Genomic DNA, 18,552 nt, shown 5'->3' on the forward strand with positions numbered 1-18,552 from the left:
GAAATGCCAAGCCTTAGGGTTTGGGGGAAGGACAGGAAAATTAAATCATTTTTCCACCTTTTATTAACTGGACAGATTTGCCAAGTCTTTGGCTCTCTGCTCCCAGTCCCGCTCCCACTGAAATCAATGGGAAAACTCCAGTTGACTTCAACTGGAGCAGAATCAGGCCCTCACTCAAGACTTCACCCAAGTGGTTGCCATCTTCACCATGAAGTCAAAGGTACTAAAATAGTTAAACACGTGAAACACAGCCTTCCCCTTCCCCATACAAGAATAAGCCATACAGTAGCAGCTATCAGAGGATATTGGAGATAAGCAGCTTCCTCTTCTAGGTAAAAAAGGGGATTTCTGGTGCTGGGAATGGAGCAGGGCTTTATTTTCCTCTACATGCAGTAGTAGACTTCACTTTTTCAGGAGGACTTTTCCCCTTCCTGGAAAGAAAGCAAAGATGTGATGACATGGTCAAGCCCACCTGAGTGTTTAATGTTGAAAAGGGGGACTCTCTCTGGAAGGCAGTAGACAAAGTTCCTGGATTCTTTCCCTCTAGGGGTGAAGGAACCAGGAGAAATTCCTTGCAGTGCAGTCTCCTCACTGGGGCCAGCCCATCTGCACTAATGAAGCCTCAGCCCCAGTCTTGCTCAGAAGACAATCCTGATCCAGTAATTTAGGTCACAATGTTTCGAAAGACGGTGTCTGCCCACGGCACGCTGAGAGATCCACAGAGCTCACAAGAGAACCCAGAGAAGGAAATGTGGAGGGAAGGTGCTATTAAAAATGATTTCTCTGCTTGTCAGAACAGGAACCATGGGCACATGGGATTCCCCGAGGCCTGGATGTGACAAATACCCAGTAGTGAATACTCCCAAAGCTGTTCTCAGCTGGACTACAACAAGGTGCCAGTCAAAGCAAGCTACATACCATAATGATAGACCCACTAGAAAAGCATCATTGGAAAAAGTAGAAAGATATGTATTAATAGATACATCTAGATATTTAAGGGGAGTCAGTGTTGCCTAGTGAATAGGGCACTGGGCTGGGATTTGAGACCTGGGTTTGTTCAATACCCACCAAACCAGTCGCAGAGAGGGGAAACCTCCAACAAGTTGTGCCCCCTCTGTGCCTCAGTTTCCCTTATGTAAAATGGGAATAATTACACTGACCAGCTTTGAGACCTACAGATAAAAAGATCTAGGAATTATTGTTATAACTATTCTAATGGATACAAAATAAAAGGGCACCCATTCTATTCTCCAGGTGCCTTAAACAATCACTAAATACAATCCAGTAGTATAAACCCAGCAGCCTAAAGATAACCAGACAGAAGGAAAATTAAAAATAACCCAGTTTTTCCACAGAACCAGCTTTGATCCCTCAGTCCCACCAACCCTCTCTCATATACAGCCAATAGATACAGAAGATACAGCAGTCATCTGTTTATTATTGCTAGAGTAGAAGGAGATAGATATAGAGTAAGTAGATATTGTTGGGTTGGCCTATAACAATTTTGGCCATTTGATACGGTAGATAGCTACCCAGCAGTGAGGCTGCTAAAACTAGACCCTGTTTGATGGATGTGTCCCCCAGGCCGGTATTGGAAAGAGATCAGCACCACTTACAGTTCTGGTGGTGATGGGGACAGCTGACATAGATAGCCCGGAAGTCTGAGACTTGGTTCTGGGTGTCTCAATCCTTCTGATCCATCTCTTGTACTCCTCTCTCACCTAGAAAAATAAGGAACATGCTCATTGGCGCATGTAACCAATGCCCCATGAGAAGCTTGGGCAGTTTTACACCACTCGGTCCTAAATCTGAGGAGAGCAAAGAACTGAAATTCTTATGACCATCTTCCCCGCTGTGAATTCCCACATGTAAAGGGAAGGGGGAGGAGCGGCCCTCAGTCCCCTAGTTGCAATGAGACAGATTTGGACTTCAGTCGCACCCAGGCAACATCACTGACTTCATCAGGTTGCAAAGTCTGGGTAAAAAGAAAAGGAGTACTTGTGGTTAGAAATTTAGCCTAGGAAATGCAAGTTGATACAGCTCCCACCAAACTACATGTGAATGGGCTTGGTGCAGAAATTACCTGGGGAAATTCTATGGGGAATTACCTGGGGAAATTCCATGACCTTCGTTACACAGGCCATGTCTACACTACCGCTTATGTCAGCAAAATGTAGGTCACTCAGGGGTGTGAAAAAAAACACACGCCTCAGTGACATAATTTCACGGGTGTAAGTGGCAGTGTGCACAGAGCTATGTCGGCGGGAGAGCTCCCCCCGTCGGCATAGAGCGGCTACACGAGAGGTCTTGCAGTGGTGCAGCTGCATAGGTACAGCTGTGCCCCTGTAAGGTCTCTAGTGTAGACGTAACCCACGCCTGCTTGGTGTGGCACCCTGTCCCCCTCTAGTGCACAGATTCATGAGATTAATGAGTCTGCCGCAGCCTTAACTAAGAGGCACGTGGCTTTTGGCCCACGCAGTAGAGGCTCATGCATTTAGCTCCCGAGGTCCTAGGTTCGATCCCACCCACCAGGGGCTGTTGGTGTTATATAGACACGGTCCCTCCTGGACTTAAAAAAAAAAAAAACCACCCCTGTGAATCTATGAAAACAGCACAATGCAAACTGCAGGAGAAAAAAAAAAAAAAAAAAAAAGAGATTGGAGGAGAAAGGCTGAATCTCAAAATAGGGAAAGGAGCAACAGGCACGCAAGACCTGAAAAGAGTGAAACCAAGACAAATGTGAACAAAGCTCGGCTGGCTGGACATTAGTGAAGCAGAACAGGTAAAAGGGCTTTACCTGCTTATTGAGGAGACAGTGCACCAGGAAGATGAAGACTCCCTGCAGGCTGTTGATGATGGTGAATAAATACGCCATGACAGTGGCGGCTGGGCCGACTTGAAGGAGACCGAAAATCCACGTGCAGCCCAGAATGAAGACTTGGGCGAGGGCTTTAAAGGTCAGTAGCCTGGATAAAAGCAAATGGAGAGATCCCATTACAACCCTGTGCAGAGAGACCAAGTCAGTGGGCAGGATGGCTTGAAATGGCTAATGCCCTCCAAGTAGCAACTATGCAAAATTCCCCTAGGGACCACTGGTGGGTAATGCTTCTATATAATGATTCTGCAAATAGGCCCTAGGCCAACCAGGTTAGAATGGCTTCTACCATCCCCTTTACTCTCTATGGGCCTGCTCCGAAGCCAAGAGAGAGACTGCCATTGACTTCAGTGAGTTTGGATCAGGCCCTAGTTTGCCGCCCCTTCGGCGCATCTTGTTCGTTTCCCGATTTTGCTGCAAGCAGGCTCTGGCCACCAGTACCACACATCTGGGACAGTTGTCATTTCAATGAGCTGGGCCAGTAAAGGTTTTACTTGTTCTCTAATTCCAGGTAGGTATTTCTCCCCCCTTTTTATTCCTGATACTTCAGGTGAAGTATCAGAGCATCTTACAGTCTTGAAGATATTTACCTTCAGCGGTAGGACAGTGCGCTTATCCCCATTTTCCAGATGGAGAACCAAGGCACAGAGAGATTAAGCAACTTGCCCAACATCGCAAAGGTAGGCGGTGTCAGATCAAGAAGTTGAAGCCGGGTCTCCCACATCCCAGACTAGCACACTAACCACTGAACCATCCTTTCTCTCCCTTTCTGATTGATTTGGAAACCCCTATAATATAACCCTGCAAGGAGAACACCACATTCGATAGAAGCCACGGCTTGCCATTAAAGATTTGGTTCATTAGTCCTTACGCAGCACTCATGATATGGAATAGGTAGCTCAATTATTTAAGGGTTTGTTGTGTGCCCATGGCTGTAGCATGTGCGAGTACAATGCAGACGGACGGAACCAGATACTAAAGTCAGCTGACAGCAAAAGCGGCCTATGCATAGCCGTACCAGGCAGATTCAGCCTCTGTGAAACTTCATTGGTTTCTGCAGAGTTACAGATTTTACCTAAGATTAATTCATGTATAGATATCTGTATAGCACCCAGCATTATAACATCTGACTTAAACCTGTGTTCTGATCCTAGCTCTGTCACTGACCCGTGGTGTAATGCTGACCACGTCAATTTCCCTCTGTTTCCCCTCACATCCTTTTGTAGCGCTGGCAGGGAGTATATAACCATGCACTAATAATGGTTACATAGTAAGAATAAAGGGTAAAGGGCTAAGGAATGAGTAGCAAAAATGCAAAATACCTGTAGACCGACGCCTATAAAAATAGCTTAAGCAGTTAGCGTAAGTGCAAGGCCTTACAGCCTAGGTAGAAGTAATTGCTCAATACGTTAGCATAAGTCAGTAAACTAAAAGTAATCCTAAGTCACAAAACGGCAAAAGGCTTTTTGTTTATTGTTTTGTAATAATCACGTGTTGCAAACTGCTGATGGGGAACTGCAAAAAGACAGTTACTACCAGTTTCAAGTATTTTTAAAGGAGGACTTCAGCAAATGCCTAACCGCAGGTAACCGCAGTAATCCAATTAACGTATTTTAATGAGCTTAACCAAGTTAATATACTAACCTGTAGAATAAGAACACCTCAACAAAGGTAAAGGTAAAACCCCTAAAATATGGTTTAATAAAAGCTATGCATAGATATGCATAAAAAATACCAAGGCCGAAAAAACATCTAGTCTGAGGAACAGCCATTAAAATTCGTCATCAGCATGCCAAAGACAAACCAAAATCTGTCTCAATCCTTAAAGCTCTCCCCCAAAATAAAGTAGTATATACAGGTAACGGGGCTGGTCCCTCTCACACCGTTATACTATCTCACTTGTTTAAATTGTTTTACTTAAACTAGTCATTGTGATAATAAAACTTTGACAGTTACAGAAGGTCTTCGCTAAGTGGAACTGGTTTTATTGCTGTGCCCACCCTGCCCCCCACCCTCTGGGCTCCCAGAGCAGTAACTCTAAGAATACCAAGCCGAATCTTAAAACAAAAACCTACCAAATTACAAGGGTTACTTCGGCAAACCAAATCAATAACCTAATCAATAAGCCAGGCAAGACGTTGTCACTATTGGTCGTTTCGATTGTCAACTCCCTGGGGCAGGAAGTGTCTGGCACTCTGTGTTTGCACAGCTCCCAGCACACATTCTGGTTGGGCCCTCTGGACACTATTGTGATAGAAATAATAATGACAAATCTAGGAATAGACACCAAATCTGATTTCTGCTCCCATGCCGTCACTGCAAGCCCACCCTGCCATTTAAAAATTAGGGCCAATTTTTCCTCTCTCTTCCACCATGCAGCCTTGCTGAAATCAATGGAATTGCATGGATGTTAATGACGGCAAAATTTGTCCCCAGCACTTTAAGCCTATAAATCCTCAAATTAGGTCTCTTCTCACCATTGTCAGTAGTAAATCCCAGCTACCATGGCCACATGTCCAGCTCTTCCAGAAAACACGGATTTAGCAATTAGATACCAAGAAATCACTGTGCAGTTTTCCTCATGCTGTCTCAGTTGTGCATAGCAAAAGGCATCAAACTAGGCTGAACAAAACACTAGGAAAAAAAAAAAAAAAAAAAAAAGTGTCCTTCCTGGAGGAGAGAATCCTGCACTGAATGAGGAAAATGGAACTGCATGATCTAACACCTCTTGTCCATTGCTGATATCTATAACGCTCTGGTTGCCTGAAAGGGCTAAGTTCTTACACTAGCCAAAAGAGAAGATGCAGGAGGATCTAACAGAAAAGTCTGTACAAGGCAGTCTTGATTATCCATATTTCAGTTATGCAGGACAAGGATTCCCCAATTTGTTAATTACATTGAAAATTCCCTTGATTTTAGAGGGAGGATGGTGTAGTGGTTAGGGTCCTAATCTAGCACTTGGGAGACCCAGGTCCAATTCTATGCTCTGCCACAGATTGTGTGTGTGACCTTGACCAAGTCACTTAGCCTTTATGTGCCTCAGTTCCCCATCTGTATAATGGGGATAAGAGCCCTGTCCTGCCTCACAGGGGTGTTGGAGGATCAATGCATTAAAGATCGTGAAGCGCTGTGAGATCTGTGGGTGAAAAGAGCCACATAAAAGCCAGGATACAAAATTGGGGCCCAGTCCCATGAGGTGCTCAGCACCTCCTAAAAGGTGCTGTGTACCCTCATCTCTGACCTAAGTCAATAGGCACTGAAGGTTCTCAGCAGCTTGCAGGACCAGGTATTCAGTGTTCTGTTCTCCATGACTTTCTGATACCAAGTCTGTATCACCCTGGTATTTCCTCAGTTTAATTGAGCCAAGAGTGCCTGTAGCAACCTCCGCTGCAGAAGGCTAACGGGACCTCTCAGGCTGGTTTAGTGCTTTCCTACCTTGTGTTTTTGAGGGTGGAGACATCTGTATTGAGGGAGGAGATTGTGTCTCTCAGGATCCAGAGGGTTTTGATAAAAAATGCTAAATTCATCTGTGGAAACACAACTCGAGTGGATCAGACCCCAGGTCCCTCTAGTCCAGTATTCTGCCTCTGACAGTGGCCAGTACCAACTGCTTCAGAGGCATGGATAATCTGCCCCCTAGATTAGTTCTCCTCTTGGTCTTTGGTAGCTGGAGCTTGATTTAAATCCTGAAACCTGGGGTTTAATATCCCTTCCAGAACTTTTCTTAGCCCTGATTAGAACAACTCTGGATATTATTCTTGCTACCCATATAAAATGCCCAATCTTTTTGAATCTTGCTTAAATTCATGTGTTCACAGTGTCTAGCACAATGGTACTTTGACCCCCGATGGGAGCCTCTAGCTGCTATTGTCAGCTGAATCCTTCCTGTACTGCTAGACATCACTTAGGGCACAGATAAGGCTCCACCATCCCTCTCTATCCTGAGCTGCTCTGTCTGTCCTCTGTCTTATGTTCCATAAACTTTCCCTCTCTTTGTTGGATCATGGAAGGATTCTTTCAGCTGGCCTCTTTTCCATGTTCCTCCAGCTGCCCAGTTTCACACCTGCCATAGCCGAAGCTCTGGTTTCATTCTTAACACCTAGCCCAGATATTTCCGTCTTCTCTTCCGGATAACTTTGGAGCAAAGGAGTTGCTGAACTCTGACAAATCCCAGCATTTGGTATAAATTCGTTCCACTCCATTGGAAACAAATCGTGTGCGATTTATTAATTATTTATGAATTTACTGTAATACAAATAAAGAAGGTGACATTGTTACCTTGTCACTTTCCAGAGAATAAATCCGTGGTATCTCGGCCACAACTCACTCCTTAAGCAAACATCCCAATGTCTGACTCATCTCACTATCAAAGTCCTTTCCCTGCAGCATAATTCATCCTTTCCCATTATCCATTGAAGAGAGGAGAAGAAAAGGAATATACCCACCACAATAATAAGGCAGACAGGTCCAAGGAAACTCCAGATAAAGCCTCCCTTTATTGTGAGCCAGCAGCTAAAAGGCAAGAAAAAAAAAAAAAAAAAAAAAAGAAAGAGTAACAAATTATCCCTGGCGTTAAAATGAAGTGAATTCTCTCCTTTTGGTTGTCAGATTTAATATCTGGGTGGGGTTGGAACAAGGTCCTCATTCAGAAGAGCACTTAAGCACATACAGTAACTCCTTGCTTAACGTTTTTCTCACCAGACGTGTGTGTGTATATATATATATATACACACACACACACACACAGAGTATAAGCTTTCAAACAATTTAATACTGTACACAGCGATGATGATTGTGAAACTTGGTTGAGGTGGTGAAGTCAGAGGGTGGGATATTTCCCAGGGAATGCCTTCCTGCTAAATGATGAACTCGCTTTTGGCTGAGCCCTCAAGGGTTAACCCATTGTTGTTAATGTAGCCTCACACTCTACAAGGCAGCACGAATGGAAGGAGGGGAGACAGCATGGCAGACAGAGACAGAGACGCACATTGTGTGTGTGAGAGAGAGAGAGAGAGAGAGATGTGCATTGGCCCTTTAAGTAGGCTGGCCCCACTCTAAGTACACTGTCTTTTTAAAAAGAACAGGAGTACTTGTGGCACCTTAGACTAACAAATTTATTTGAGCATAAGCTTTCGTGGGCTACAGCCCACTTCATCAGATGCATACAGTGGAAAATACAGTGGGGAGATTTTATATACAGAGAACATGAGACAATGGGTGTTACCTTACACACTGTAACAAGAGGTTTCAGAGGAGCAGCCGTGTTAGTCTGTATTCGCAAAAAGAAAAGGAGGACTTGTGGCACCTTAGAGACTAACCAATTTATTTGATCAGTTAAGGTGAGCTATTACCAGCAGGAGAGAAAACAAAACACCTTTTGTAGTGATAAAGATGGGCCATTTCCAGCAGTTGATAAGAACCTGTGAGGAACAGTAGGGGGAAAAATAAACATGGGAACATAGTTTACTTTATTTTCCCCCCCTCTGTTACTCACACGTTCTTGTCAACTGCTGGAAATGGCCCATCTTGATTATCACTACAAAAGGTGTTTTGTTTTCTCTCCTGCTGGTAATAGCTCACCTTAATTGATCACTCTCGTTACAGTGTGTATGGTGACACCCATTGTCTCATGTTCTCCTGAGCTGTAGCCCACGAAAGCTCATGCTCCAATCAATTGGTTAGTCTCTGAGGTGCCCCAAGTCCTCCTGTTCTTTTTGCGGGTACAGACTGACACGGCTGCTCCTCTGAAACCTGGCTTTTGAACTAGTTCACCAAGTTGAGACAACAGCTGCGGCTCCCAGGAAGCTCCCTCCGTCCTGAGCCTGCCCTGTCCGTCCCTTCCATGGAGATGGGGTAAGCGGGGTGCAGGAGCGGGGGATACCCTGACATTAACACCCCCCGCCCAGCAAGCAGGAGGCTCCCGTGGGCAGCTCCAAGGCAGAGGGCAGGAGCAGCACATGGCAGTGGGGGGAGGGACAGCTGAACTGCGGGCAATGGATAGCCTGCTGGGCAGCTGTCGTACAGGGAACTTAGGGGAGCTGATGGGGGGCTGCCGGCCCACCCTGGTTCCAAGCCCCCACCAGCTCACTGCAACGGGCTGCTCTTCCTACAAGCAGTGGACAAAGCAGGCGGCTGCCAAACGACATTATAAGGGAGCATTGCACAACTGTAAACGATCATGTGCCCTAATTGGTCAGCAACGAAACAATGTTAACCGGAATGATCTTAAGTGAGGAGTTACTGTACTTGAGCGCATTCCTGAACTGGGGCCTGGGAGAGGAAGAATGAAATATGAGGTATCCAGGGCCTCACTGACCATCCATCTCCCCCTTGAAGAGGAAGGACAGTCCTTGGGGTAGAGCAGCAGATTGGGAGCCAAGGGCCCAAGTTCTATTCCTCACTCTGCCACTGATGGGTCTTGGATGTGTCACTTCCCTTCTGAGCCTCAGTTTGGGTTGCGAGTGGGTATTTTTATTGTCTGGGGATAGTAATTGCGCTTTCTCAACAACCCTAGGGCCTGCAGACTGGTAGCTAGGCAGGTGAAAGCAAAGTAAGCAAATAATATGTATGCAAATATGTTGTCTCCCCCTGCAAGTCTGGAGGCTCTTTTCTTGGGCACTTGGGGTGAGATGCAGGGTGAATGCTGCCTGCTTCCCTTTATGACAGTCTCATGGATGTAGCTTGAAGAAACTAGTCTCATAAGAACATAACAATGGCCATACTGGGTCAGACCAAAGGTCTATCTAGCCCAGTATCCTGTCTTCTGACAGTGGCCAATGCCAGGTGCCCCAGAGGGAATGAAGAGAAAAGGAAATCATCACATGATCCATCCTCTATGGCCCATTCTCAGCTTCTGGCAAACAGAGGCTAGGGACACCATCCCTGCTCATCCTGGCTAATAGCCATCGATGGACCTATCCTCCATGAATTTATCTAGTTCTTTTTTGAACCCTGTTATAGTCTTGGCCTTCACAACATCCTCTGGCAAGGAGTTCCACAGGTTGACTGTGCATTGTGTGAAACATGTGAAGGAACAGGGATCGTAGAATATATTGTCTCTCTGAAATTCAGCCTATGAGTTGAGTGGGTAATGAGATATCTGTTCTCCCTCTGGGATGGGCTCTGCACGTACTATTTGGAAGTTCCGTAGCCTCCAGGATTCACCGCTGCAGAAATAGCCACCACCAGGGCTGGGACTCCGTAGCCAAACGGGTACATGAATCTCTTCTTGAACCGGCTGGCGCTGGTGTAATTCACGACCTGCAGGTTCCGGACGGTGAGGAAGAGGTGCAGCCCCTCCAGGAACATCCAGGTGAAGCCGGCCAGGAAGAGGTAGTGTAGGAGGCCAGCAATGACAGCACACGCCACCTGGAGGAGACAGAGTTCAGGGACCCTGAACATCTAGCTCTCCAAGATAGGGGAAGTGTTAGTTATTTGATGTGTCTCCTCCAAGCTGGGGAGAAAATGGCATACAAGGCCTGTGAAATATTTAACAAAACCCCTAGGCCATCTAGGACTACACGCTGCATACTGTGGCCATTCAACTTCATCACAGCATGAGGGGTAAAACTCGGATCCTCCTGGTCCAAAAGCACTGGTTCCTACCTCATGAACTAAAAGAGAATCTCCATTAGTGGTTAACAGTATAGGGCTTATGACACATAGTGAGACAGGCTGCTCTGAGTTCAGTTCCCAACCCTGCCACCGACTTCACGTGTGACCTTGGGCAAGTCAATTCATCTCCCTATGCCTCAGATTCCCACCTGTAAAATGGGGATAATGGAATTCTGTCCCCCCACCCATTGTCTCATCTGCTTAGACCATAAGCTCTTCAGGGTAGCGATTGTCTCTTGCTCGATGCACAGTGCCCAGCACAATGGAGCTCCGATTTCGGTTGGCTCTCGTTGGCTACTAGAATACAAATAAAAGGACTAGAATAGTTGAGGCAGTCCTGACCCCATCCAATAGAGGGCAGTGGTGTTCCACACACACCAGATACTAGGTGACCATGTTAATTTGTTTTCTGGCAGGAACTCAGGGCGAGGAGTAAACCGAGGAAACCCACACACTGAAACACACGCACTTTCCTCACCCTCTGAGCCAGCTCATATTCATGCTGTCTGTATTCCACATGTGGGCCAAGGGCATTTTTTAACCTTGGGAAACCCGCATCGGCCCAAATGTGCATCTTCAGCCGTTTGTGGTTACGAAGTTGATTTCCTACGTTGCTCAGTCCAGGACCCCTCCTGTGGCTGGGGAGCTGAGGCCAAGGGATAATTCAACCCTGGTGCCCGATTCGGATTTTACGGATGCTGGTGTAAATCTGAGGTACCTCCACGGAGGCCAGTGGTGTCAAAGCAGCGTAAGCAAGTTCAGAATCCGGACCACTGAATTTATTCTGGGCATCGTGATACCAGGCATGTGAAGGGTCCCAAGGGCAAAAGCAACCCACCTTGATTATTAGTGCATCACACAGGTCGTAGCTTGCAATCTGAATGCATTGCATGCATGTTCCTTGTATTCCTCCATCCCTCCCCGCACAAGCTCTCTGTGCCATCCTCCCATCCAAGGACTCCCTGCAAGTCCCCACATGCCTGGACTCATGCCAGGGGCTGTGTTACCCCCACCCCACCACTGTCATCTCTCCACATACCATTGTCCCTTATTCATCATCCCTTGGTAGGGTCTCTGTGTGGTCCCCCATGTTTCCTCTTCCCCCCACATGCCAGGGGCTGTGTCCCACCCCCCTCCTACTGTCTTCTCTCCACATGCCAGTCCCTTATTTGCTGCCCCCCATCCTCCCCGGTAGGTCTGTGTGCCCCCCCTTGCTTCCTCTTCCCCACCTCCCGCCGCATGTCAAGGGCTCCATATGTGCCCCATTCCCCCTCATTCTTTCATTACAGGAGCACTTAGGGGCCCCAAACAAGTTCAAGGACCCGTCGTGCTCTGCGCTGTACAAACATGCAGGAAGAGTGCGTCTCCACTGCAGCTGAGAGCACGCGTCTCCGGGCAGCAGCCCAGGCTAGCTGCCCAAGTACAATCACGCCCGACCCTCTGGATACTTACGCGGGCAGCTGGCCCACGCTGCCGAGGCTCTACAGCGAGTTTGAATGCGTTCGCTCAAGCGGAGCCAGCATGTGTGTGTCTGTCCACTCTGGGAGGCACCCCCCCCCCCAGCCCCAGCTGCAGTGGAGACCTACCTTTGAAGATGGTCCCTGCCCTGAAGAGCTTACGATCTCATAGATAATGGGGGTGTGGATTTTGGCCGATTTCTCTACCTCGTTGGTGACTCTGTCCACCGCGGTGAGGAAGAGCAGGTCGGCCAGGAAGAGGCAGAGGCAGAGCTGCAGGTGGAGGGAGGTGCTGACGTTGCGGATGGAGCGGCTCAGGAGGAAGGTGAGGATGGCGAGGAAGAGGCACAGCAGAGAGAGGGTCAGTCCCACACAGGTGATGATGGTCAGTGGGTCAGTCTCCTGCAAAAGGAAAAATTAAAGAGGAAGAGTAAAATTTGCAAATCGTGCTGGAGAAACGGGGGCTTTGAAATAACTGGATAATTTCCCAGGGCAATCAGATCTCTAGCTCCGTTGTTGGAGAACATGGAGGACCCATCTGCTCCCTGCCCCTTTCACTAGGGAACTCAGAAGAGCAACACATGTGTTGAGTTTGCAGCCCCCAGATGATCTCTGGATCTCGTAACGACTGTAAACAAAGTGGACCAAATACCAGGCTGACTCGCTCCCCGTGCCAGCTCTCTGACATCTAACATGCTGGCCAAGTACACCTGATCATGCCTTTCCTCGTGGCTGGCTCCAGGCAGTGTAACTCTATTTACAGCCAGAGACATTACTCCTTTCACGTAAGTGGCAGACGCCTGCATTCTGGGTGTCAAAGGGCTCCGGTTTGTCCTTGCAAACAGCCGCAGCATCTGTGCGAATGCAACCCGTGGACCATGAGCTTAAGTGGACGGTTGAAATACCTTGATAGCATGTGAAGCCATCAGGATCGCAAAGCTGGACAGGTGATTACAGTTGCAGGTGGTGTGAGTGCTGTTCGCCAGGAGAAGTCTGCAGCCTTCAGTAGACCAGGTGCCAGTGCGGTTCCAGAAAACACAGACAATCTTGTCTTCCATTTCCTTTCTCTGGAAACAGAAATTGCAGCACCAGCATCAGCCTCATCCTTTAAAGAGCCGAGGGCTAGTTTAGCCCAAGCTAAACCAAAGAGGAGCCAGCGCTTGGCAGACAGAGCATTGGGTTAGGACTCAGGGAACTGGGGTTGTATTCCTAACTCTGCCATTGACCTGATGTGCAATCTCTTGAGAAGTCTCCGTGCCTCTGTTTCCCCTCCTACCCTTTGTCTGTCTTCTTTGGGATGGGGCCCATGTGTCTGTGCAGTGCCTGGTACAATGGGACCCTGCTTTCACTGGGCCTCCACATGCCACTATAATAATGGCTATGGGTTTCACACCACTATAAGTCCATTGATCTGGATTGGGGTAAACGAGAGCAGAGTCAGGCATCCAAGCTGACTCCCCACTGGTACAAGATATTGAGGTTTAGAAGTTCACCTGGGAATTTCCATGCTTTTTGTAGGCTTTAGGGTGGGTATTGGGGGACCCTTAGCATTCACCCATTTTCAGTGTTAAGTTAAATTGCCTCCTCATTTAAACTTGATGTGGTGGAGAAGGAAGAGCCAGTGGAAAGATTCAAATTGTAGGGGATCTGTGGTACTGATGGGCAAGGAAGATCATTTTAGCAGGACTGAAGGGGGGAATTATGGGTACTGTGGGGCCCAGAGAGGAGGCTGCAGTAGAAAGGTGGAAGGTCACCAGAACCATGGCGAGGGAAGAGAGGAAAAGCTAGTTTTGCGGGGAAGAAACAGCATCAAGATTTGGACTCATCTTGGGGGCAGGGGAGGAGGCAGGAGGAGTGGAAAATGACCCTCATTAGTGAGCCCAACTGGAAGAGGACGGCAGTGTTGACAACAGAAGCAAAGAGAGAAGACAGTGGGGAAAAGGCCCTGGCCAAGATGGGGTCCTCTTCCATATCAAGCAGGAACATGATTGCCAATCACCTGTTTATGGTTCAGGGTGAAGTTGAAAGGTTTGGAGAGGGGTCCGGGTTTCCCAGTGATCCCACTCACTACCTTGGAATTCAGTGTAACGGTACCCTGCTTGTCACCACCCGTCAGGTTTTGCTGGTCGATAAAGTCATTGTTCAGGATGGACTCGAGACTGGCATACGATATGAAGGCAACGGCTCCGGAGCCTGCAGGAGCAAAGATGCAAGAGGTGACACCAGAACAGCCTGTGTCCTGTGTCACGCCACAATGAGCTGGAAGAGCTCTTGGCTGGTGGCACAGCCGATCCAGAGATGAGAAGGACACAGGTACAGAGAGATGGAACGGCTTCCCCACATTCGTGCAGAGTGTCAGTGGCCAAAGTGGAACGAGACCCCAGGACTCCTTACGCCCTGCACTGGCCAATGAATAACACTTCCTCCTAGGGGGCCATCCGCCAACCAGGACTCAGGTGAGCATGTTGCACTCCAGCTCTGCTACCACTAGTCCGGGAAAATCCACCCCCATCCTGGTCTGTCCAAACTCTCCAGCCCTGACATGCCCTCTGAATCAGGAAAGCCACAAGGGCAGAGCTTAATTTGCGCCAGGGCTGAGCCCCAGAACCTCTGGGCTTGGCAGTTCAGAGCCCCGGCACCTCCCGGCTTGCTGTGTCAGTTATGAAAGTAAAAACATTGCTTGAGTCCTGGCACCTAATTACTTGAGTCCCGACCCCACTCTCATTACAAATTAAGCACTGCACGGAGGGTCGGTGTAAAGCAGCCCAGGACCCCTGGGGAGTCTGTCAGGGCTGCTTTACGGTTTCTCTGCAGCACCGGAAGATCTGGCCTCACAGCTGGATCTGTGGCATGTGTTGGAGTGGTTTGACTCCTTCCGTTGCCCATCCAGACAACTCCCGGATGGTACCTGGTTCGCTGGCGCCAACCACGGTCGTGCAGTCAATGCTCATCGAGTCGCTTTGAGCGTTCAGTTCGATCATCTTCCCTGCCCGACTGCAGTTATCCATAACCCGCAGGGCTGCAATGGCTGGGGGCAGAAGGACAAGTTCTTCACTGCGCTGCTTTGAAAGCTACCCTGCATTTAGCACATGGCCTGATTCTCCTCCCACTCCTGGGGCGGAAGGGAGCAACGCTGCTGTAAAACCAGCAGGGCCGAGAGAAGAATCAGGACCCCGGATTGTCTCTATGTCCTTTGTGCCTTGCCCCTAGCACAATGGGGCCCTGGTCCATCATGACTGCAGCTCACAATCCTGCTACTAGCCGAGATCAGAGCCTCGTTGTGCTGGGCACCATAGGCAAATGCAGTAAGAGACCACTCCTGCCCCAAACAGCAGGAAGGGTTTGTGTCCTCATTTCACAGACAGGGAAACATAAGCACCCAGCGATTTGCCAAGGTCACTCAAAGAACCTTTGACATAGGCAGGAATGGCACCCGACTCTCTTATGCTTTAGCCCAGCACCTTAGCCCCGAGGCCACGCTTCAGCGCCGAGAGCAGCTAGGGTGGCGCTCAGAGCTGCGTGGAGGTTTTTCCTTTTTCTTACTCATCGTCTTGGTTGTGATAGTCTGCGGCTTGTTCTCGGGACTTTTCTGAGCAGCTTCCAAGGCGGCCAACTCTACGCGCTGCAGAAAGGCGTTGGCTTCCCATGTGACCTCCTCTTTGCTCTCGGTAGACTGCTGGGCAGTGGCATTGAAAAGCGAATCAAGAGAAGTGAAGACTTTCTGGGGTTTAAAAAGAAGATACCCAGGGTAAAGCTCAGGGGCTGTCAAACAGTGGCCCACTGGTTAACAGAGAGATGGTCCCATGGATCCACCACTGATCCTCCCCATTCACCATCACGGAACATCCCAGGGCAGCTACAACTGCTTACATGGATGGGTGATTTTAGGCAGGCTTTTAGGGTCCCCTCCCCCTCCATGTGCTTCTTATAGTCTGGCCCTCTGCTCCACATGGTTTCCAGGCTGCCCAGGTCCCAGCTCCCATCAAGATAGTGCCTCATTCCCTTTGCCCCAAGACATTCATCACCCACTCTTGGCTGGCACCTGAAATTCCACTCGCTGTTGGCTCCAGTCTACTCTTCTTGAGTAGAAGCAACCAAGCCTTGTTTTCAGCTGCTTTTAAAGACTCCCCCCAGGTTCATCTTTGGAAGGAAGTATCTGGAGACCGGTTGGGGACAAAGAGGAGGGACTTTCCCTTGGAGGACAGGGACTGGCAAATACAGGTGCATAGCCTCTGACCTTCAGCAATACTGACTGGTTTCCATGGCCACATGCAGATTCCAGGTTCTTTGTGGTCTGATTCAGGATGGTGCAAAATTTGTTGCTTTTCTGGTTTCCCTGTAGTGGAATCGTGGAAAAAAGGCGTTTATGCTGTAACATACCTATCTACTGGGGGGTGGAAGATGGGTGTCCATGTCCACCCACCTGTTCTGTCCCTCTTAATCCACTGTATCTTTCTATCCATCCTCTGTCTAGCTCTTTCTCCATCCACCCATCTTCTCCGCCTCCACCCTTTTCTAGGTACCAGCTCTAGTCCATCCATCCTCCCTCTCTATCTCTGTCTCTCCAGACTATCCAACCCAGAAGCAGCACGCACACTGTCTGAGTGCACTACACAAACTCTACACACACCCCCCTCACATCCATACTCTCCCTTTTCCCCTCCTGCCCTGCCCACGAAGATGCCCCAATTCGGACTCACTCGACACATACGTGCTGGGTGGTGTTGCCGCACTGGCTTTTGAAATCGTCTCCTTGCAGAATCCCGGGCTGGCAGATAAAGAGACTTTCTAGGGAAGGAAGGAGGGAGCCAACATTGGAGCCTCTCTTATAAGGATCACATCTCTTTATAATGCGATCAAAGCATCATTACACTTCTGGGCACAGAAATGAAACCCGGCAAAGTCCAGTCGACAGCAGAGCTGATGCTAAAGCTAAAGGGATTGGCTTATGGGGCCCAAGAAGGTGGCACTACTCCAGATGCAACTTTCCCCATAACAACAATATGAAGAATTTGCATGGGTGCAGTTGGCTCCTGTATACTACTGCCTATAAAACATACAAGGGCCTAGCTACACACACACACACACTGGTTTGTGGGCAGCTTCTGAACCACGGACCAGAGAGAGCCCCACTAGAGGGCTCACAGACCACTGTTAGCCTTTGGGGCCATCAGGGCCTGATTATATTCCATGAGTTTCCCAAGGCAGCTTGTAGTGACTGGTACCTGTGCAGTTCAAGGTGTGGGGGTCACCAGGTTTCCAAGAGGTCCCATTGGGGGAAGAATAACCTAGAGGACATTGGCAGGTGAAACTCCCTGGGGTATTGCTGCAGATGCTGTGAGGGCCACAGACTGATGGGACCTGAGAACATTCATCAATATCTAAACAGAAGAATATGGAATCAATTATTCATCACAGTGGCAGTTACAGGCTCAAACCAAGATTAGGTCCCCGTTGTGCAGGGCACTGCACAGACAAGGATGTACAGGGGATGTCTACATTGCACACTAAGCCCGGTCGCTGACTCAGGTTTTAGCCCAAGTGCCCCGTGCAATCACCCAAATTAATCGGACTCGGGGCAGCAAGCACTCAGGACCCAAGTCCTAGCACCTGGGTACTAGAGGGGTGGGTCAGAGTCTGAGACATGCTTCAGCTCAGGTCCAAGCCCTGTCATTTTGCAGCGTGGATGCACCTCAAGCCACAGACTGAAGTCAGAAGGTCCGCGCAGTGCAATATGGATGCATTAGCGCGGCTGCAAGACCTGGGTCCAGCAATTGTAAACCCCGGTTAACAATGCAGTGTGGACACACAAGCACTGGCTGAGAAACACTGAGTCCACAAGCCCGGGTCCCACAGACAGTGGAGAGATACCCAGAGAGACAGTCCCTGCCCCAGAGAGCTTTGAATCTAAAACAGACGTGACAGTCAAAGGAAATACGGTGATCCCCGCTGTGCGGATGAGGAGCTCAGGCAGATCGCTCGGATGACACTGAGGACCCAGCATAGGAAATACCTTGTGGATGAGCCCAGAGGGCCATCTGGTCCAGCGACTACCATCAAGGCATTCACAGCAGTTGTTACCTGTGCAATTCAGGCTGGGGAAGCCAACTGTCCCAGTGACAGTATCATAGCCCTTTAAGCATTTGCAGATGAAATTCCCATTGGTGTTTTTGCAGATAGCATTAGCTCCACAGGGCGAGGGCACTTGATCGCATTCATTAACATCTACACGGGAAAACGTGGAACCTATCATTGTGCAGTCGCCATGGGGAAGCATGGATATGCAATGTTATGTTTGCTATGGTACAGTAATTACAGTTACACTCTTCGATAGTCCTTTGACTCTGCCATGGAGAGTCCTTCGAGTAAATGACAATAAAGGCCTTGTTATCTTTCTAAACTATATGCTCTAATTCAATCAGGTTTTTGAGCTTAAGGTAGGAATGGCTGGGTGGAATTCTCTAGCCTGTGATATACAGGAGGTCACATTATATATTATCACAATAGCCCCTTTATATGAATCCACAGAACAAGTGTGTTAACACTCCAGGAGTTCTTGTGAGTCCCTCAGATGAAATCCACTGCCAATACAACACCAATAGAAAT

The 18,552-nt window shown here is 48.5% G+C and overlaps 1 protein-coding gene across 1 annotated transcript; it reads right to left on the bottom strand.

Moving 5' to 3' along the window:
* Positions 1-1,443: 1,443 nt before the first annotated feature.
* Positions 1,444-18,199, bottom strand: LOC141975337 (putative adhesion G protein-coupled receptor E4P). The gene is given in 14 exon segments (XM_074935625.1): positions 1,444-1,595; positions 1,598-1,721; positions 2,798-2,966; positions 6,311-6,402; positions 7,321-7,387; positions 10,008-10,243; positions 12,154-12,348; positions 12,852-13,013; positions 13,946-14,139; positions 14,855-14,974; positions 15,490-15,667; positions 16,184-16,282; positions 16,658-16,734; positions 18,028-18,199. Coding segments are annotated over 14 exon segments (2,037 nt in total).
* Positions 18,200-18,552: the final 353 nt, after the last annotated feature.

This window comes from Natator depressus, chromosome 20 (genome assembly GCF_965152275.1).
Source record: "Natator depressus isolate rNatDep1 chromosome 20, rNatDep2.hap1, whole genome shotgun sequence".
Lineage (NCBI taxonomy): Eukaryota > Metazoa > Chordata > Testudines > Cheloniidae > Natator > Natator depressus.